We start from the raw sequence: 22,883 nt of genomic DNA, 5'->3' as shown, positions 1-22,883 counted from the left end.
TGCCAATAGTCCTTTTTGACGATGTACATGTACCAGAAGGAGATTTAATATTGTGACTCTCAGCTGCAGATCTCCGTTTTCACGAGTTTATCTAATTCCACTCAGCATTGTTCATGGTGTATAGACAAGGCGACAGCACTCAATTTCTGAAGCGCATGAGATTTAATCAAGATTACGACTACAAACGGGGAATGTTATTGCACGGAAAAGGAACATTACATGTATGCCAATACCACGCGTCTTTACCCAAATCAACAGCTGGGACAACATCCACGTGCATAATTGCATGCATAATTAACTGTTTGAACACAGGAAACCACAATCAGCGCAGGACACCTTGGGTTTGAAAGGTCAAACTAGCAAACTTTGGGCCAGCGGCCAGGGTGACATTGTTCACTTTTCAAAAGCGTTTTCACTCAGGAATTTACAGGTGGTTATTTCTTTCATTTCTCAAAACACCCTGAACCCACCTTAGACAATACACCGAGACAAAAATCAATACATGACTGTCGTCCGCAAAAAAATTTCAAAATATTTAAGTGCAGAGAGTAAATTTATAACGGAAAAGGGATAGACTCGGGAAATATTTTTCACCTGAAACTAACAAATTTTGATACTCACAATTAGAGCAAGGTTTTGATTTTTAGAATAGGCCTACACAAAAACAGTTGGAACAGGAGCAAGTTAACATAAAAAGGTTCACAATAAAGATCTTACCTCAGAACTGACTGAATTCTAGCGGCCTTGTCTTTAATTAAGCACAAACCTTTACCTGTTTATCATCGCTCAGATCATTTGACAAATCCACAGACACCTTCACAAATGCAGTTGAAAACTCAAAGCAATACTGTCACTCTTTCAGTTTCAGGTGTTTCTGTCCATAGTTCAAGTTTAAGTTTATTCCACCATGCCCACAGGCAGGTATCAGTTATAGTTTTCCAATTCTTAATTAGTTCCAGTGAGTTTGGGTAGTAAAATGGCGATGAAACATTTTTAGACTTTTGCGCAGGCATTATCCAGAGGAAAAGTTCGCTCAAAGTTCTATTGAAGTTTCTTTTCCACAATACTTTTACTCACGAAAGTTTCCAAAGACTTGAGTCATATCCTCCTCAGCACAGCGTGTCACAGTGAATTCCAACGGGGCAAGGGTAGCCCGAAAACAGCGTGGAAATGATGCCGTGCGCGCCTGCAGCATTCACCGTGACAATTGCCAAGCCGTCTCTCCTCCATTTTGAAGATTGCCCCCCAGTTCAAGAAACACTTCACCGTGAAAAACTTAATTGATGCCATGGCATTCCTTACACTGTTACCTCCATTCTGTGGGGTTTTCATTTCTTGAAGGTACGAAAATCCGCAGAAAATGTAAATTCCGTAGACCAACGATAATAGGCACCCACCCTGACGAACTGCATGACCACAAAATTCTCTTCAAAGGAACGCGCGTTTTCACTAAAAGCAGCCGACAGGTGAGTGAAAGGGCTTACATGTGCATTTTACACGGAAGGTCGAGCCTCGTGGATGTGTCCCTTCGCCTGTGCAATTCAACCGAAAATAAGATTTTGCTTTGAGTATATTTGCTTATATTAAACATATAAAAATAACTTAGTAAATAAGAAGTAAAACATTATGTTGGTATGAGTAAATTTCTTTATATTTCATGAAAACAAATGGCTCTAATTTATCTAACGAGGAGGAATATCAAAGTAATTTAAGGCTGCGTCCGAATACCTTGGCCCTTCTCCAATACTCGACTTGGGCTCCGTCTCAGGCTTCGTTCCCAAAACCAATCCCCAATTGTGGGCCTGAAGCGTTTAAATTATTTTGGATTACTGAAATTTTGTCTGTTTTGCATGTTATTTGAAGTTCTGTGGCACCATTAGACTGATTTCTTCGCTTACAGCTTCAAATTCAGCTAGTTAAAAAAAACAGTTGAAAAAACAATTGCACTGAATTGCGGCCACGTCTGTTGTCGGCATAGGCGCTAGGCCTACACATGTACGTTTCATGCGGATATACCTACAACAATTTTTGGATTCGGCATGAAGAAGAACGCCGAAGTGGAACAATACGAATTTTGACTGGTAGGTTAATCTAAAAAATGCATTGTTTAAAAAGATGGCTTGCACCTTAGTGTAGTGTGGAATGTTAACTCTGAAGAAACTGATTCCTTACCATACTGCGCATGTCTCAAAATACCTCGAACAAAACTATAATCATGGGCATCACCAGGATTTTTTCCCGAGAGGGGGAACCATTTTGACCTGTTTTCAAGATGTATTTTTGACCTGCAAAAAAACCTGGTGACAGATGAGAATTGGTGGTTTTTGATAAACCCCTTAAGGGGGGGGGGGTATTTTTAAAGCAATTCCGTGACTTTCATCCCATTTCCTCTCTTATTTCTATTCACTTCGTCTTTTTCCAACCTTTTTTAATGTTCCCCAATTTTTTTTTTGGGGGGGGGGAAGTGCCCCCTCTTGCCCTTTCCCCCGCAAACCCCATGGGTATAATCACGCAAAAAGGAAACAGTGCAAGGAAAAGCCCCGATACAAATGGTGTACGTGTGTGGGGGAGGTGCTATGGTTGTTACACAAACGCTCTGCGCGTTACAGGCAGCAATGGCTTCGTTCATTTATCAGGCTGGACCAGTATGGTGTCAGTTAGGGGCAAATCCAGGGACGTGGGGGCACACGCCCCCCTTTTTCGCTAAAGAAATTAAGAAAAAGAGGGAGAGAGAGGAGAAAAAGAGGGGTCACACTGCCTGAAAATGCACCACAGAGTGGCTAGAAGCCAAATGGCCCCAGACCCCATTCTGTAAAGTCTTTGTGCATTTTAGAGGGGGGCACGTGCCCCCCTAGTTTTGCCGCTGGGTACAACCATTTTTCATGAGGGTAGATTTAAAGATTTCTTTTGCGAATGAAAACAGAGAACTATCATCACCCACTTTGTCATCAGCGGCATGTTGGGGGCGGACCTGGGGGCACCCCCCCCACTTGCATTTGGAAAAACGGTTCACATGCATATCCTGATGTGATCACGATCATATACATGTATATGCCCAACATCCAGTCAGTTCCCCCCCCCCCCACTTTAGCATAAAGCCCCCGCTCGTCCCCCGTGCTCAGAATCCTGGCTAAGACGCTGCACCCCACCCTCCCCCAAAAAACCCTGGTCATTGCTTATTGTGTTTTAATCATACCCTTTGCTATCTATTTCAACAATCTTGTAACAGTCATTCTGTTGACATGGTAAACATTTATTCTATTGGTTTGAATTCACACTTCTTTTATTGCAATTACACTTCTAAAATGATAAGGGTCACAGCAATATCATTCACTGTTACCTGGACTTCAGTAAAAGTAATGATGACTTTAACTGTACTTACAGCATGAGGTATATATTTGATCTCTGTTCAAAGTAAGAATCATAATGATCAAGTGCTTCATAGAAAGATGAGAATAGAGTCTTACTCCAACACATCATTTCAGGTATCATTTACATTACAGGTGGCAATATTCAAAGAAACAAAAAGGAATAAAAACCCCAAACAAAAACTAAACACTAACAAAAATTACAGTAAAGATCAATCAATCTGTCCTTTTTTCCTAGATAGAAAGTTCGTATATCACACAATAGGCACCCTAAATCAAATCCAAATCCCACTCTTCCACAAATTAAGCCCCCTTGACCACTCCACATAAACTTTGATATTTAGCACAATTCCATTTGGCAAGTCACTTTTCAATGGGTAGCAATGAACCATATTTGGCCACTTTTATTCAGAATCCTGTCTCCAGACTGCTTGCACAAGTACCGACAGGAACGAAGGATGGGTGACCTAAGCCTTAACCAAATAAAGTCTTTTTGAAAGTTTAAATCTAAAATAAGATGAAAAATATCATAAAAATCATGTTTATCACAAAATGTCTATATTTAGGGATTTCAGAAGGAATGAAATCATACTATATTGTTCCCATTAAAATCACGTTTTAATGTTCCAAAAATTTGCTAAGCTGCTGAACTCTCAGTGAATACTGCGACCCAGGTCATAGGTCAACACTACGCTTTGGGCAATGTTTCATTGACAAGTTCTCCAAGAATGGCGATACTCTCTATCTCCACCAAGGCTCCCTAAAGATGATGAACAGGGAAAAAATAATCATTAATAATGCAATTAACTTATACATCAATTACTACGTCAATATAAAACACTCGTTACTGGTTCTTGATTCTGAATGGCTCGAACAAGATCCTTTGGAGTATTTCAGGACTCAGCATAACACAAAAAATGGCAGCTTTAATAACATGCATTGCGACTCTCAGACTCCCCCCCCCCATTTGTCCCTTGAGTGACACAAGCAAACCTTTTTTCTCTTGGTCCTGAACTCTGAGAAAATAAGACCCACTTGTGGCCCTCAGTCCACAAAACCACATGTACAGGTTGCCTTGGGGTCAGTACAACTTTTGACATCATGCCTGTCGGACGCTGATTGGGAACAGCAACAGCCACAGCATTCTACAGTGCGACCTTGACACTTTTAAATGCACCAATTTTCTAAACAATGAAATGATCTACAAGATAATATTGCATTAGGATCAGTTCAACTTGTGACATCATGCCTGTCTGACGCTGATTGGGAACAGCCACAAAAACAGCTTTCTTGTATTCCCAGCATTTTACAATGCGACCTTGACACTGAAAACAATGAAATCATCTACCAGTTTAACAGAATACAGCTCAAGGGTGGGATGACCATGGTTCAAAAGGGGAACAAAGTTATAACTTGTTAGGGCCTAAAAACTATGATTATACATGTGATTTGGCTTAATATTGAGATGATGTTGACCAAACATTATCAGTTCTGACTTCCTTTCTTCAGGTACAGTTCATCACAGGTCCCTTTACAGGTGCCAGTCACAAGTAATTTCACTAGGCCAGTCACAGTGATCAGTAACATGGGAACATGTGACCTACCTTAGTGGTTGGAGTTTGTACACCTTCCGATCATAGCCTATTGGGTCCAGAGTTCAAATCCTGGCAAGCGGTTACATATTGTGACCTTGGCAAAGTCACTTCCCCCTACATACTTCTCTCCATCCAGGAGTAAATGGGTACCTGTGAGGGCACATATCTTGATTTTGTTTTGCTGTTTGCAACTGATAGGGTAGCATTGGGCCAGCATGCCCCCCAGAAGCTGAGATTCTCAGGAATGTGAATGAAATTCCTTGGAATGACAGACACCGTTAGATACTGTGCACATTCATTATTATTGTTAACTGGGTGAACGATGACAAAGGAATGCATTTGTCGCTTTGATTTGAATAGCTCATGACTGGATGGCCAGTGAAGGACTTGTAATGGACTGACCACAACACAATTGAAAACTTACAGCAGGGAGAGCAGCAGCTTGATATGCAGCTCGCGCAGGATAGTTAGATGTGAAAACTGCCAAAAAAAAGAAGACAAAATGGCATAAACGCTTTTCCTGCATAATATATGTATATTTAGTGAAGTTCAATTTAAAATGACATTTATTTATTAGTCCTAGTCTGTGCTGATGTAGACATGTTTATGACATTGTGCACTCTGTTCTGCCAACAAGACATGTTATAACAATAATGCTGTTGCACTTTTGCAGAAAAATCTCGCCTAAATGGCTTTGTTCTAGGTTGTGCAATCATGAAATTCTTGCTTGCAAGGAAACGCCAAGGAAAGAAACTTTGAAAAAAAGAACCAGAAATAATTCTGACTTTTAACACTAACCACCAGAGAAAATAAATCCTTAAAAATTAAACACTTACACTTCTCGTATATTTGATTGACCACACCATAGTCAGCAATATCAGCCAGCAAAACTGTCGTCTTCACAACTACCGTACAATATGTATGAAGAAAGGAAAAGGGTAATTCCAGAAATTGGGGGTCCAAAAGTGTGACATTTTTGTGTCCCTGTTACACCTGACCTTTGGTATTTAACATGGAAATATCATCAGAATTGACTTCAAACTATTACCATTTATTTGGCAGGTAAATTGCATTAATTCATAACTCTTGGAAATTAGAAAATGTGATCTGAACTTACAAAATTATATGTCAGATGTGACAGGGTCACGAAAGAAAAACCCCCTAATTTCCAGTACTCATAAACGAACTTAAAAATGCTGTGCTGTGCACATTTGAGGGTGGATCAGTTTTTAGAGCACCATATTTCCGGACATTGCAGGTAAAATTCTACTCACTAATTGAGGGTCTGAACAAAAGTTGATAATATTTTTAAATCTACAGAAAAACAATGTTTATCAGAAGTCTTCTTGTTCAACCTCACCTTCAAACAACCTGATCATCAAATAGGCTAGGACAATGAATTTGAAGGTAGAGTTGCATGTAGACCAAAATAAGAATTTGTGATATTGGTTTGAAACAAACAAAAAACTTCTTTTACCATTACTGTAGTCGATGTTCTGTGTTTCCAGTATAGCCCCAATGTTCTTCAGTGTCTGCAAAACAAATTTATCCATTTCTTCTCATTAAATGAGAAAATCAACAAGTTGAGAGCTTCCACAAGGAGTACACTTTCCTATGTTCAGTTTTATGTTATCCAAACTCACACTGGTCTTCAGATAACATGGATGTAAATCTCTTTCCAGAGAAACAGTAGTTGACAGTTTCCCCAGTAAGATAAATCCTTTCGGTGACTAACACTACAATCATTATAATTTACAACTGTAGCACAGGAAAAAATGAGTGAAATATTTTCAAACCTGTGTTGTCTGTGCTTCTATGCCGTTTAGTAACTTGGAAGTGGTTGGGTCAATGCCTATCTGGCCAGACAGGTACAAAGTGTTACCAACAGCAATAGCCTGGCTGTAGTGACAGGAAATAATACGAAATTATTCTCATGCATACAAAATTGTCCAGAGAAGTAGAATTGTATACCTGTTTAAACTGTTAATCAAAGGTCTGAGGTCCTGAAGTTGTTCTACAGTACTCTACTCAGTGAAACTCAAGAGAACAAAAAAAGACGGATTCAATCATTGCCATTTTTTTGTGCACGCAGCAATTCTATGCAAGTCTAGGTGTACCTAATGTTGCACTACACCAAATACGCGCCCATAGAAAACAGTGCAAAATCAGTCCAAAAATGCACTGCCTGTTGACTCTCAGGAAGAGGTTGGCCTCCTTTTTTTACGGAAAATTCAAGATAATGGCCAGTAGTTCACTTTTCGTTTCAAATTTATCGGAGTTAAGCCACACGATTCTTTTTTAATTTGCCCAAAATAATAGTAAAACTATGTGCTCAGCAAAGAATGCCTCTAAATAGGCCCACAAGTTGGGCTTTTTCATTTTTTTGTGAAATATCCCAAACTGGAAACTACCAGATTTGTGATTTATAGAAATATCTCTATGAATGATCCCTCCTGATTATGGCATGTCTTATTGTAAAAACCCTGGCAGGAGGTCGTGGGTTCAAGTCCCACCCGAGTAAGCTTGTGAGGTTTTTTCGCAAGCTCTCGGACAAGCACTGAGCATACAGTGCTTAGTAATATACGTGGGTAAGGGCAAACCCGTTATATATAATTAACATCTCCCCAACGCAAAAATACATCTTGAAAATAGTTCGCGGTACCCGCTGCTTCATTTGACTCGGACCAGCCAGCCGACCCCGGCAAGCTCGGTGGTCGAGTGGTTAAGACATCTGCACTAGTAAGTAGGGGGTCGTGGGTTTGAGTCCCACCCGAGTAAGCTTGTGAGGTTTTTTCGCAAGCTCTCAGACAAACACTGAGCATACAGTGCTTATTAATATACGTTGGGTAAGGGCAAACCCGTTATATATAATTAACATCTCCCCAACGCAAAAAAAAAATACATCTTGAAAATGTAAAAACCCTGTTAGGATAACAAAATAGTGAGTGAGCGCACAGAAATCCAACAATCCAACGGGTCCTCCTTCCTCCATGGTGGAATGCACCCCTATCAAATATCAAGCTTTTGTGTACACGTAGTGATGTACACGTACGTGTAATGCATGTACATGTATCAACACATGTGTTCAGCAACCCTTTACAAACAAAAACTAACGCCTATCGTACTTATAAGGACCGATCGCCTTAGGGGCTTTCGGCGTATTGATGATCCTCCTCACAAGTCCAGCCATCTTCGTTCAAACTGATGGATTTTAGCTTCAGTTTTTCTCTTCAGCTGGCTTCGCCCTTGGCCTTGCACTCGACTCGCTCGCGGACTCAGCACACGCCACGTGACCTTTATTGATCACCTGACAGCAGTACATAACGCATGATCAGCAAATGTTTTGCTGGTACGTGGTTATTTGTTATAGCGCACTCAACGTACACGATGCATCGGCAAACCTCGCACGCGCGGCCCAAGTTACCTCTGATGGGCGGGGCTTTGGGCTGCGGACCCTCTCATCAGTTACAGTGGAAAACACGTGTTTCGTTTTGGGGGAGGGGATAGAAAAAGAACAGCTTGGTAACGGAAGCTATTAATAATTTTAACACTCAGAGGAAACAAATGGATAGAAAATGCTGAACGTAGCAGATTTATTTGTTTATTCATAAAAAAAAACCGCAACAGAAAGATTTTCTCGTTTTTTCTTATACAGCGGGTATGCGATTTGAAAATTGGGAGTAAGTACTAAAATCACGATGCAAATCTTTGTATTCTAGTTGCATATATAACGAAAATTGATAAAAGGGGTTGAATCAACACGATACCTGTCATCTCTAAGTGGGCGACTCAAGAAATTAGATAGGTGGGCCGTTTTCAAAACATTTCGTGAAAAAACCTGGTTCTATTGGCGCGGCGTTTCTTGGGCTATTTTAAAGACATCATCCTGGTGGGAACCATCCCCCGGATCTGCTTATATCTCAATGAACGAATTTTTCTATTTTATGAGCTTGTCTGTAATGTTCAACTTGTTTCGTTTAACTTAGTTCATTTTGTTTTCTTTTCTTTCTTTTTTAAAATTTACCCAGCTGCCCTCGAGCGGGACTTGCACTTTGGTAGCCTGTTGCATGCCGGGAAATGGGTCGTTTCACGCCAATGAGGTCATCAAATAAAGCGGCCATATTCTGCATGGAGGACTATCCTATCCTCGACGTGATCGAGGAAATTGTCCAACAACTTGCGTCCACAAATGTCTAAATTACACGGATGCTTGCTTCTGGATTAGGTTAAGATTTGGTCCTTGTCGTCGAACTGTGGTGTGACGTTCTAATATTCAGCTCTAATATGTGCAGGAAAAAGTTCTGAAGATTCGTGGAGTCAAAAAAGTAAGTATTAAAGTAGGCCCTAGGCGGCGGAGGCCCAGCTTACATTAGTAACGTAGGCCGTGGACTAGAGGTGCAGCTCCTCCAGCCTGTATCGTCGCGCGCTGCCAATCGATCGAGCTTGAGAAGTGGGTGGTGGCCCGGTTTCCGGACAGATGACTCCAAGTAAATTCCGAAATTAGGCTGTATAATTTCAGTGGTCCTTCTCTGTTTTGACTGTGGGTAGGCCTACTTGGATGTTTTTCTACAAAATGCAGTTGTTGAACTAGTATGAATAACGTGTAGCCTACATCATGCACATGAGCCATGGCATATAAAGACAGGCCTAACTGAAAGTTGTGCATGGACATTGAACATTAAGGTGTACATACATGTACATATACATACATGTCATGCTTGGACATGATGTAGGCCTATGACTATGTACTTTCATGTACCTCATCAGTCACTTACTCAGTCACTTTTGTACTTGTTCTGCGTGATTAGTCAATCTTGCATGAAATGCCTAACTTTACACGTACTTCCCTTTTTGAAACATCTCATTACCATGTCCACAAAACCATGTAAACTGTGAATTAGGAAAGGCTGTTGGCTTTTGACAGAATTATTGACAACTGATGAAATGTCTATGCAATATTGAGCGATCGCGCAAAGGTTGAATGATTGTGTGGATTGACTGAGAGTTACATCCTAAGTAAAAATGACCATCATTTCTCCCGTCAGCTGACGTGCATTGGAGCTTGGTTTGGAGTCACTTCAAAGTTCAAGCAAGGTGGATATTTCTGGCAAATTAAATGTGAAAGGACTAATAAGGGTGAATCATTCAATTTGGAAAGAGTTTGGAAAGAGAAAATAGGCCTAACTTACATTTTGAATCATTGTAAGATTTTTGTCGCTTTTCATTAGAATCTGCTTGAAACAAACCTTCATAGCACTGCGATTTTTCTCAATAAAAGCAAAAGAAAATTTTCCTTTCCTTTTCATGAATTTTGCATTTGAATATATTCAGATTTTGAAAATTAGTTTTTGAATACTGATAATCTACTGTACCAGTATATTCAGATATTCGGCTCAGCCTTAGAACTTACAAGCATTTACTGATGTGCTTTTTACATGTAATACATGTAGAAAGCAGTAAATATTTTGAAGACCTTTCCTTTCCGCTCTGAGCGGAACAAAAGAGGGCGTGCTTTTTTTTGGTACTCACCGCGTAGGTGCACGTTTGTAATGAATTTAATCCTATGGTCTTTGCGTACACGTAGAACGTGTGCAAGAAGCCGCTTGAAAAACTTACAATCATCTGCCTTTCTGTTGCTGCTGGTGGGTACTCTTCAACTCAGGGCAGAGTGTACGCAAAGACCATAGATTAAGGAATAAATTTGTTATACAAACTCAGCGTGCTCTGAGTCAAACGCGCAATTGATCCCATTATAAATGCACACCTAAGGGGTGAGTACTAAAGAAAACATGTCCTCTTTTGTTCCACTCAGAGCGGGTAGACCTACCCCATTGTTCAGAACTCTATGCACTGAACCGTACAGTGTTATATAAAATAATGTTCTCTGATGTTTTGTTCTTTGTAGAACTTTTACTTGATTGACTAAAGATGGGAAGTTTGAAGAGACGATATGATGCCTTAGAGGTCAAAGTGCGTGACCCGAGGTCAGAGTTAAACCATGAGGCACTGTTGGTAAGTTTTGCATCAAAACCAAAATAGCTGAATTCGAAATGGGACTCTGTACATGTAGTTAGTAATACTCTAGTTAGGATACATTTCTTACCATTCAAGGACACTAAGTCTGCTCCCCAAATAGAAAAAATATTTTCATATTTGTTAATATATTTATGGTATGTACATTGTACATACGGTATTGTACTGGTACATACGGTACAGTATACCGGTGTTGTACATAAAATTGTATTGATAATGTCCACGTACATGTGCATGTTTATCAGTTGATACTTATACACAGGCATTCTCATCATTTAGATTTTTTGCTTTTCCATAGAAATGTTCTCGTTTGAAAACCTTAAAATTACATTTTCTTTTTCATACAAATTGCATGTGGTACATGTAAAAAAATAATCGTCATGGAGGATTGCCAGGGTTATTTTGGTCACCTGTGAGTAATAGGTCACTGAGTCATTGGTCACAGGTCAGCCTTGAGTGAATTGTAGCAGTACACCAGTAAGTTGTACATGTGCCTGGATGGAAAGAAAAAGTGACTGGAAATTGTCCCGGGATTCAGCGAGGGAGAGGATATTCCCATCATATCCTGCCCCTTACCTCAGAAGATTGTGCCTTATACTATGACGAAACACTCATGCCTAGGAAAAAAATGGTTACAAATACTGTGTGATGCTATACATGTACATGTATATGCTGGTATGTGTCATAACTTGATTCAGTACTGTGTAAGGGTGCTTATCCAGTTAGAAATTTGCACATTATCTAGGGAAAGACCAACTCTTGTACACCTGTGTGAAGAAATGGAAAATTTTCTGTTGCCATTAATATACATTGCAGGTGTATTTAAAAAAACCAATGACAACATTACATGTAAACATAAATGCAATGTTGGAAGATGTCTGAATGTTGTTTGTGGCCCTATTCAAATGAGAATACCATTTTAATTAAGCAACCATGTACCGATACATCAAAGCAGAGAGTGTATTGGTAGGTTGAGAACAAGATTACTATAAAAACAGGCCATGGACCCATTGTACTGCATGGACTGGCTGACCTTTGCACACACTTTGAATACAACTTGGCTGTGCACACCCTTTTTAAGACCAGGATGTTTAACATATCAGTGAAACACTCAGAGCTTTAGACCCTATTACTTTAGGCCTACTACATTGTACATGTGTACCAGTACATGCACAGCACACACTGCTGAACACAATATTTTACAACTTTTATAGGGACTGAGGTGTCACATTGATTTCAAAACAGATCAATCAGATGTCCTACGCATGTACATGAGAACACCATAAGAGCACTTGGCCAGGTCATTAGAGGGGATATGGCACACACTGTCCGAATAAGCCAATGTACGTGTACATTGTACATACATGTACTGTACATGTATCTGCTTTCCAGGCACAGACATTGTGCATGCCAACATGTAGGGTGTATTCTGTGTGTTCCAGGCTGCACCCACTTGCAACTTGCATGTACAAAGCCTACAGACTAAAATGGCCCCAGGCTATTCAACAATGGTAGATTAGGTCTTGCATTGTCCACTGGATCATGAATGTAAATGCCTGAGTGCTCTGGACAAGGTGTATCCCACCTAGTGTATATACTGCACATGTCCCGCACTGGACAAGCGACCAACCATGGACCAGCGAGCTAGCCACAAATAATGAAAGAGTATCCATTTACACAGCTCAATTTTAAGGTCATTCCTGCTGTCAATTTTGGAGTAAATAAACCATCACAAATCCAGTGGTATGGTATTGTGCCAAAGGGTGGGTACTTGTAAAAGTATTGTACAAATATTATCATGATTGTGGAAGAACCATAGAGGTACCGGGTAGTTCCTACACAGCTCCATGGAACAACAGTGTTGTGCTGTGATGTAGGTTTGCAGGGAATATATCCAAACCTACATCTACATTTTGTATATACCGGTAATTACATGTACGTTGTGCTTGTATACATGTAGTTATAGCACTCATGAACATGTGCTTGTACTAGCGAGGAATCATTGAGTTGAAAACTGACACAGTTACATCTATGGTATGCCTACGAAGTAAATTTATGTTCATCCTCTGATCCTTCAATTACTGAAATATAATAATGATAACAGATGGGTAAGAACAATACACTGTACAATGTAACTTGAACCTGAGTCCCCTGACTATTGATGTTGAACTTCACTGTGCATGAACTACCAGGCACTGGACTTGACTTTATAATTGTACGCTTCCACTGTCTACATGGGTACATTTTACCTCAGGAAGTCATTCAAAATGTTGGAAACATGTGTAGTTTCCTCCCATTTTTCTAAATTTAGCTCCAGTGGCTGTGACAGTGCAAGTCTGTTGGTTGAAATAGAACTTTGAAGGGTACTTTGTGGTCTGTCATTCAGCCAAACAACCTCAGCCAACAACCAGATTAAAGCTTTGTCCTGAACAATGCCTGGCTCCAGTAATCCAGACAGTTAACTTGGTGAAGATAATCCAGTTATAGTAAAATGGTGCATACATGTAGACACCCTTGGGCTGTAAGTCTTCTTGGTCTCCATTTCACACCCAGAATCTCTAATCAGGCCTTCTCTAATGAAGTTAATGTTTGCCTTCCAGCAAATTTCTGGGATATTTCTCTCTCTTATTAAATTCATTTTGCAGCAGATTTGGTAAGATGAACTTTCATACATAAGTTTAACTTGGAATTTGCATTTGGAATTGCTGTTCTGTGACAATGCAATTACCTTTTGTGGAATCTAGCGAAAAAAAATAAATGTAAATGTTGCTGCTTGCATACTTTATCATCAGAGGTGGCAGAGATTGAATGTAGTACAATTTTAGTAGGATCGCATAATGACTAAATGCAATGGTGCATGGCCAAACATACCAATACATGTACTTAATCATGAATTATCAGAGCCACAAGCATGAGTGACATTCTTGAATTTTAATTGCACAAATAATAACATGTTCAGTCAGAAAAAAAACACTCTCGTGATGTGCATGACTAAAATGAGTTTCATGCTACAAAGTGCTGAAATAAACTCAGGTATGTGAATGATGTTTGGGGGGGGGTACGATAATTAATGGGAGATTCATAAAATATTTTGTCATATTTGAAAACTGTTTCCTTAATACAAGAGGGAGAACAGCTTGCGAGTAGAGCAAAAATAGTTTCAGTTGAGGAGTGCTGTGGTCAACACAAGTTGCCTAGATCTATTTTAATGGGGAAAAGATTACAAAACTCAGCGGTCTTAAACAGGACAAGGAAGGAGTTAATGCTGGAAACATGTGTTAGTAATTAGTGACGGATGGTTATGTGTCTATATCTTCACAACTTCATGCACATGTAATTACACGTTTCATTGGATGTATAGGAGTCTATCATCACCACAGGCCTTCACAGATAACGTAAATTAAACCTGCCCATGCAATCTTTGCGTGCGTGCTTGTGTAAGGTGTACGGCTGTCATCAACAAATCATGACTCTAGGATCTCCCGCTTGGATGCTTGGCTGAACCCAGTCTGTAAACCGCAATGGCCAGGGTACTGCTTGAATGGCTTGAGATGCTGGAGCTTGAGGAGAATTGACAAGCATGAGATGCATAATGATTTCAAGGTCTGGAAATATCATATCATGTATTGATGAAGATATATCCACCTTGCTAACCCCAGGAGGAAAATATGTCTGATTTGGTCTTACAGAGCTCAGGAACATTAGTGTTCCACTCACAAAATAATTTTTCTTCAAAGGCTTTATTTTCAATTGCTTCTACATGTAGCTATGATACGGTACTGTAATGCAGAATTTTTGCTTGTGAATACTTGTCAGAGATTCCTCCTCATTTGAACTTTCAGTTTAAAAACTGGTAAATGAAAAATTCTAAGAAGTGCTGTACAACATTGAAGATCAGTCTCCTGTCCATACAGTAGGATGTGCACCATTGCTTGAGAGCAAGTCCCCACATAGAGGAAGAATGATGATTGATGGTGGAGGAATTCCAGAGGTGTAAGTGCCTACTACAACACAAAGGTCAGCAGGTGACATAGGGCATAGGTCTCATCTCGGCCTCCTTGAGCTTCCCCCTTCTCAGTGTGTGTCTGTTAACACGGACGCCAGACTCTGGCCTACCTGTAGTGGGGTGGATGTAAGAGGAAATCATGCCAGCATGATAGGGGCATTGGTTTCACCATGCCAGGCTAAAGCCATGACATATCCGGCTAAAAATATCTAATTGCTGCCCGATTATATTTGTTTGGGAGTGGGAATGGGTTTGTGGCAGCCACAGGTTAACGACCTCTGACAGGTACTGCTTCTCTGCCCAGTGCATACAGTACATGTATGTACAATGTACATGTACATGTGTTTATTGCAGGGTACATGTATTCATGTACATCGTATGGATATCCCCATGTTGCTCATGACTTTTTGAGAGGCAATTATCATATTTGTACATCTTGAAATGTTCTTGGTTGTAACATCATCAATGATTATCGTCATTATCGATCGAGAGGCTTGAAAGGGCATCGTCGTAAATAAACATACTCAGGAAAAACGTCAAACTCTTCAAGTGCTTTGTTTTAACTAAAAGTATGTGTGTTCACTGCATGTTGGAATTCATAAGTACATTTTCTGTCTGTTTACGTGTACAGCATTTGTTACTTTGATCATATAATGGTAAACCAGCAATATTTGCATGACATGAAACAGATCTGCATGTACTGGTACATGTACTGGTGTTACAAATTTTTGATGGAAATAATCTTAAATTTTCCTGATTACAATGATTACCTTTATTACTGTACTTAGTGTATCACTTGCTACTAATTGTAGGAATAAAAGTGAATTGAAGTTCATCTCTGATTAACTTCTGAAATCAAGAAAAAAGTTGATAAACCCAGCTTGATGAAGTCGTAGTTTTGAATGCTGATGTTGACTTGCCAGTTGGCAGGTATGTTTTGACGTCACCCTTCCGACCCTCAGACCCCTGAGAAGGACTTCCAATGTTGTAATGACCTGTCTGTGTTTATAAAATCCGATAATTTTTAGCACTCGTTAAGGCAGTGAAGATAGGTGGGGTATTTCAGCGTCAATGTCTAACCCAACGCCATCATGTAGACGGATGATTTATGTTTATTGTTCTAGCTCTTCGTGTTGATTTATTGCTTGTAAGGCCCTGACCTGGAAGGAATTTTTAGTAATTGAAATAAAGGCGTGGGTCTTAATATATGCGCAGTGTAATGATTCATGTACAGAAATGTGTACATGATTATGAAGCAATGTTGCAGGTGTACGTATCTTGTCTGTGCATTGTAATACATGTACGACTTACATGGTTCCGAAAATGCAAAACGTAACGGAATCCAGCACACTAAAAACTTCACGTTTTTCTACATGTAACTCGTAAAACCTTATGTACATGTAAGTAGAACAGGATAGAAAAGGATATTGTCAGATGCAGTTTTATTCTGTACATGTGTACTGGTACATGTATGTCTGTTCATGTGAAAAAAAAATGGTGCATGGTTCAGAGTGAGTGCTATATTTTAACATTGGCGTCCTATTTTGCAGGAGGTCTCACCTGACCAGTAAGCATTCCAATTTAGTATCTCTGGGCAAAGATCTATGTCCTTAGTTTACAGTGTTCACTGCACTATACTAAAGCCAAGTGTGTCAAGTGTTGTGGCCTAATTACATGTACTGCGCTGCTATAGATCATGAGCAAGTGCATCCATGTCAGAGTTCATCTGCAGTCAATAGCAGCATTGTGTAAACCCTCAATAGGCCAAAGGCCTACAATATGAGCCATTTATCATACATTCCAAGGCAACGCATGATGAATGTAGCACTAGGGTATGTTGGGACAGGTTCATGGAGATAAGCACTTAACAGGTTCATACATGTGCTAAGCAGGTATTAGCTCGGAAGCAGTATTAAACATCATACCAGTATGATAGGCCCAATTTAGTGGGTAATTTGGTTTTAGCAGGAAACACATTTCTGTGCATGTATGAATGTGTAGCAATTACAGCTCCTGAAAAATACCGGTATACATGTAAGTTTACATGTACCTGTACTGTACATGTACCTGTACTGTACATGTACATATCGGTAATTCCAGATGTTAGGGGTCCATTTTTTTCATACCCCTGTCACATCTGACATATGATTTTGTAAGTTCAGAACACATTCTGTAATTTCCAAGAGTGATGAATAAATGCAAATTACCTGCCAAACAAACGGTAATGATCTGAAATCAATTCCGGTGATACATGTACATGTACCTCCATGTCAGATACCTGTAACAAAGGTCAGATGTACCTACATTACTGGTAACAGGGACTCAAAAATGCCACACTTTTGTACCCCTAATTTCTGGAATGTACCCATGTACATAAACATCTGGTAATTGTGTACATCAATACATAAATTTGAGCTGCTTCGTGTTGTCCTTTAAAAATAGAATATTCCACACAGTTTGTACTTTTAATTTTTTTGTAGTGTAATTAATTACAGGACTGTGATGGTGCATGTATGATGTTCTGGAACATTTGTCCCTACTGTATCACACTGTAATAGTGCTCTAGAATGGAGGGTACCAGGACTGTATGTACTGTAGGTACATGTACGAGACCTTGACACCAGTGATCAATGGATGTTTGTCCCATTGTTCATCCTGACAGATCTATGATAGCATGACGAACGTCCTGTGTGCATATTGCCTATGGGACAGGTTTGTGGTAACCACATTGATGGTGTTTGGATTGTGCAGTGTCACTTCCCATGAATCATTTCTGTTTTAATCAGAAGTGATAGGAAGTTTACTTTCATTTCAGCAAGAGGGAATTTTCCTTTTTTACTTCACCCCATAGGAGCAGTCACACAAAGGCACATTATTCCAGAAATTGGGACATCATCACCACCCAAGTGGATGAAAAATGCTTGGCTACATACAAAATGCCTCCATCAGATTTGAGCACAGTGAAAAGCTACATTTACATGTATATAAAGTGTTTTACAGAAGTGGGAAAGTTACATGTAAACATTATAAAATCCATAATTGTAACTGACTATTGTACCTGTACATGTAAAAAAGGGGCCCATGCAATATAAATGTACTGTATGTGTTCATGTTCGTGAAAATTTTGTAACACGCCCATGTTTTGTACACAATTCTGACTTCAAAAAGCACTAGGATAACAAGTGTGTAGCCTGGGGAATGGTGCTGTCAGTCACTATGACCCTGCCTGACAAATATGCATGGAATGTGATTGTCCAGTCATAGCATACACTATACACACAGCCTTGGCTGGCTAAGCGCGCCAATTGACAAGCAGAACTCTCTGTGTAAAGCTTGTGTGACTTCGGCCAACCACACATCACAACAGTCTTGCCTTTTGCTTCAACCTGACATCCATTCAATCATTTATTATTCTCCAGGATCAAAACATCCCTGTCTGAGTTCCAGTGCTATGCTAGAGGCTTTCCTTGTAGATTGTCATCCCATGGTCATTTGTTTCAGTCCAATGTCTCACTATAAATACATCGTGACAAATGGAGAAATAAAATCACCATAGTGCTGAGGTTTGCTTTAACAGCCCAAAGAATTATGCACACATCCTCAAGAACACAAAGATGAGCATGTTTACTAGGCCACCAGTGACTGGGTGAAGGAACAGTACCTGTACACTTCTCCCAGGAGTAAAGAGGAAATAATGACCAAAAAGCAATTTGGGGGAACTTTTTAGCTTCCTTTCAGTGGAGGGCCCTGACGTTAAATGTATATCCTTTCAAATATGAGAAAAGTCCCACAAAGCCTCACCCCACAGAAAGGCCATAACGAGTGACATAATGAAATTTTCAAAACTGTTTGGCTCTCTTTCCCCAAAGAAATTTTGCCCCCCCCTAAAAAAAATTGGTTTTGGATCTGTCCTAGTGCATGGCTGTAGACTGTAGTCATTGCTTAGCTGCTAAAGATAGTGGTTGGGCGTGGTGGAGGGAGTAATGGTGGCACAGTGGTACAAATGTTAATGAACTGGTTCATTTTCTCTCAATAGCTTTCCACTTTCTTCTAGAATTTGTTTGTGGGGTACATTGTGCATGTGTACCATTGCTCTTTAGGTACAGTACATGTACAAATACATGTACCTATCCCACAAGTGCCCTTTGTACAGGAAGAGTGTGTGTACATACATGTATGTGTAAGGACGCAATACTGGCTAACAAAAATGGGACACATAGGTAAAAATTCAATCTAGTGAAAGGTGTTTAATTTACTTTTAAATTATGACAATGGACCACCCTCTATCAGAAAATAGCAATGGGAAGATAATCGGCCCAAGAAATTTTCTTCCATGCAGTGCTTTCTGTAGAGGGGGACCTCATAAGTTAACGTTGGTTACGGTGTCCACTTTGCAGTCAACCATGCAATAATAAAAGTCAAAGAAAAACAATGTGGAGTTGTATTGTTGTGGTTAAGCTTTTCCTCCTTTCTGAAGGTCATCTTTAAAAAAAATGTTAATTGTTACTAATTTTACGATATCTTAATAAGGTGGACACCGTAACTAACGTTAACAAGTGTACTTTTTCACACACAACAATTTCAAATGATTTGCAGTTTGATGACTTGAGGAAAACAGCTGGTTGCGAAGCTTGCAAGTACTTCAAAGAGGACATTATCATTGACAACCAAAGAACAGATACCCTCAATTTCAAAGATCTTTGTCCTGTAGTTTAACGTTAGTTACAAAAATGACACGGACACCAAAAATTTCGAATCAAAGCTAACATTTCATGTGACAAGTTTATTATGACTTGCTTTACTGGAGCCCTCAAGGCAGTTGCCTCACCTTCAGAAAATTGCCTATGTTACTATGTGCAGGTGTTAATACATGCACATGCTTTTTCATTTCTTGGAGCATCTCTGTGATCTACATATCTGATAAGCCACTTCAGCCTATTTTTAGATGCCCTATATGCATGCAAGAAGGTTGCACATGAGCTTCACAGAAGTTGAAATCTTTGACATTGTGAACTTACGTACATGTATGTATATTTAAATGTGCACCATTTGCAACATTAAACAATTCTGAGGAACAAGTAAATTGAGTCAATGACTATTTTATTTTTCATTCTAATCTTGTTTCTTAAAAACTGTATTTCATTGTGGAGGCTATACACTGACGATCCCATCTGAAGAACATGGCACATCTCATTAAATGAATTTCATTGAATTTATTCAGTTCGTGCCACCTGGGTGACTCATCTTTGCTGAAAAACTGATGAATTTTTGACTACAGACCTTAGACAAACCTCTGATGACATACTTAGACAAAACTACTTTTGGCAATAAACGTTTAAAAATACTTATTAGCATAGACACTGTATAGTGCATTAATTTTACCTACTTCTTTGCTGTCCAAGTGAAAGTAACGCAAAGATGGATCTGGAATAAGTGAACTTGGATTAACAACACACAGAATGAATTTCCTGTTAACGGTCAGATCTTTTTCCCAAACAAAACTTTGCTTATTTTTATTTGGACGATCCATGCAGTATATAACTGCCAGTTCATCACTAATGATGCGCTTGATGGCACCTGGATGCATCCTCAAATGCGACGACAACTATATCCCCTGCAGTGAGCTGGCGATCGGCAGGCTCTTGTGGGGTCCTGAAATTACAGAAATGGCAACAGGAATGGTTGAAATCGAATAATCTTTGATTTAATTACTACTAAAGCTTCTTTCACAAGGACATGTGAATCTACAGACATATAATCTTATCCAACCATTGAATCTTTTTCTCCTTTCTGGCTTCTGAAATAAGATAGAAGAAAAATAAAATTCAAATAGAACAATTTTTTTAACATAACCGGCAGTGGCTTGATTTGTAGAAACATAAAAAAAAAACTCTAACAAGACCCCAGGGGTTCCACAAAGGCAAGTTCCCCTATCTGTGTAAACATCACTTGCCTACGTGTTACATCAACTTCGCTCCATTTACTTTTAATTCACTGCGAACTCGCCCCCATACTATTGGATGACAAATGGGGCGAATTTTAATACGAATGGGGCGAAGTCGAAAGTGCCGGTGTGTAACGAACGTGAAACACTGATGATTTCTTGAACTTGGCAAGGCTATTCTTTAAGTTTGTTCATTTTTGTGATGGACTTTAGCTTAAAAAGCGTAAATTTTTTGTCGTTTTGCAATTTCAAGCGGGACTTCAGATGTTTACTATTTTTTTCTTCCGTTCGTTAAACATGGACACGATTCACACGAAACCATCCAAGCGGTCCGCTACAAAGCCCAAAAATCACCCATTGACTATCCATTAAAATCTTCCCTTTTACAATGCCATCTGACCTCTTTTCACAAAAAAATACAGAAAATAAAATCTATTTAAGTTGATACAAACCTTTTGGCTGCTCTTTTTCCGGATATTGGCTGCTCTTTTCCTGATTGTTGGAGGGAAAGCTGTCGCGCGCAGCAACTTTCTCCGTTCGTTACAAAGAGACGCGAAAGCGGCGCGCGGTGGACACGGTGCTTAAAATAGCTTTATCTCGGAAAAGACGTATTCGAGCCTAAAACAATTGACCTTTAGGTCATCCATGCAGGGTACCATTGCACGTGTACGACCACTAGTCAGACTGCGTTGATCACCAGTTAAAACATGTGGACATTTTACGTTAGTTACAAAATGGACACGAAAATTATAGCGATCGATATGCTGATGTTTTCTCATCCTCGAGGGTAATTATGGTCTAGCACACATTTTACACGATGTTTATTAAGCTCATTTCGAATAAAAATGGCTTTTACAGGTAAGGGTGAGGCTTGTAAATGATGATTCTGGCCCTTTTCGTCATGGTATGGTGTGGTGGACACGATGTGAAACGAACGTTAACGCAGGTTCAGCTGCCATTTTGGAGCGTGGATTTATTTATTTTTTTTTTTGTAAAGGGCCAAAATATTACTTCATTGCTTAACTCAAAAAATATGACCATTGTGATAAAATACGTGAGCTATAAGTAAAGTAGTTGAGTTCATTAAATTTTGTTCAAGCAATGTCCCATTTTTGGGCGCCATTTTGAACTAAAATTTGCTCTTCAACGTGAATAAAAATTATAGACTCGCATTTACACTGAATTATTTATCTTTATTTATCTCTCAAATACATGTACAACTATAATCTCAAGCAAACATTGCTTGAAAATGGTTACATCATCTGATAAATTAAAGTTCATTTTTTGCATCATGAAAGTTGGCCAGTATTGTGACCTTACACGTATATGTTATCTGGTGCAGGTACATGTCCGCTGGTGCAGGTGTGGAACATGAATATGTACATATACATGTACATACCGGTACATAGATGTACTGTACATGTACATTGTACATACACGAACATGTCCATATACACGTATTTGGCTTTCTGAAGCAAGTAACGACATGTAAAAATCATGCATGTACATATTTAAGTTGTACTGTAGTGTAAGTCCAGTCTTGATGTACTGGTACCGGTACATTCAGAATGTACACAAATCCAGCGGACATACAATGTACATGTATGTACGGGCACATACCTGTATACACATTAACACTTTCTGTTGTTACTGGTATACATTGTAAATGTACAGTGTACTTGTACATGTAGTTATGTGTAGATACCCAGGTGCAGAATACGGGTACCTTACATGATGTACATGTATTCTGTGTGAGGATATATTGGTATGCAAAATGTACCTTCTATAAACACACCCATGTGTGTTTGCATACATTGCATTGTAGACTGCATGTATGTAGGTGCATATTGTACAGTGTGGTCATGTTTATGCAAGGCTAGATGGTTGTCCAATCAGTGCAGTCCCCTACATGTCTGTGTTCAGTTTGCCGTGGATTG

At 39.4% G+C, this 22,883-nt stretch overlaps 2 protein-coding genes and 1 long non-coding RNA gene across 9 annotated transcripts in view; 1 reads left to right on the top strand and 2 right to left on the bottom strand.

Moving 5' to 3' along the window:
* Window positions 1–3,252: 3,252 nt before the first annotated feature.
* Window positions 3,253–8,273, bottom strand: rida (reactive intermediate imine deaminase A homolog). Of its 2 annotated transcripts, none has more exons than XM_022246938.2 (6): window positions 8,089–8,272; window positions 6,760–6,862; window positions 6,441–6,495; window positions 5,800–5,868; window positions 5,388–5,443; window positions 3,253–4,128 (listed from the first exon to the last, which is right to left on the bottom strand). In XM_022246938.2, the coding sequence occupies exons 1-6, from the start codon at window positions 8,151–8,153 to the stop codon at window positions 4,057–4,059; spliced, it is 420 nt and encodes a 139-aa protein (XP_022102630.1). In that variant the 5' UTR covers window positions 8,154–8,272; the 3' UTR covers window positions 3,253–4,056. The 2 variants fall into 2 exon arrangements, with proteins under 2 accessions (XP_022102630.1, XP_087005047.1); XM_087148921.1 differs by lacking the exon at window positions 3,253–4,128 and adding an exon at window positions 4,149–5,113 and having other exon boundaries at window positions 8,089–8,273.
* Window positions 8,274–9,056: 783 nt separating this feature from the next.
* The window catches only part of LOC110985687 (rho-associated protein kinase 2-like), a 49,525-nt gene continuing 35,698 nt past the window's right edge, over window positions 9,057–22,883 (top strand). For all 6 annotated transcript variants that reach the window (XM_087148806.1, XM_087148805.1, XM_087148804.1 and 3 more), the window contains exons 1-2: window positions 9,057–9,288; window positions 10,869–10,975. In XM_087148806.1, the coding sequence (XP_087004932.1) occupies window positions 10,892–10,975 (84 nt within the window). In that variant the 5' untranslated portion in view covers window positions 9,057–9,288; window positions 10,869–10,891. The remainder of the gene's footprint in view (window positions 9,289–10,868; window positions 10,976–22,883) is intronic.
* Window positions 19,230–22,278, bottom strand: LOC147796250 (uncharacterized). Its single transcript, XR_015428305.1, has 2 exons — window positions 21,399–22,278; window positions 19,230–20,654 (listed from the first exon to the last, which is right to left on the bottom strand). It is a non-coding gene; the product is annotated as an uncharacterized LOC147796250 (long non-coding RNA).

This window comes from Acanthaster planci, linkage group LG18, assembly GCF_054643075.1.
Source record: "Acanthaster planci isolate LZ-2023a linkage group LG18, COTS_SCS, whole genome shotgun sequence".
NCBI lineage: Eukaryota > Metazoa > Echinodermata > Asteroidea > Valvatida > Acanthasteridae > Acanthaster > Acanthaster planci.
This window is presented reverse-complemented; position numbering and strand designations above follow the sequence as displayed.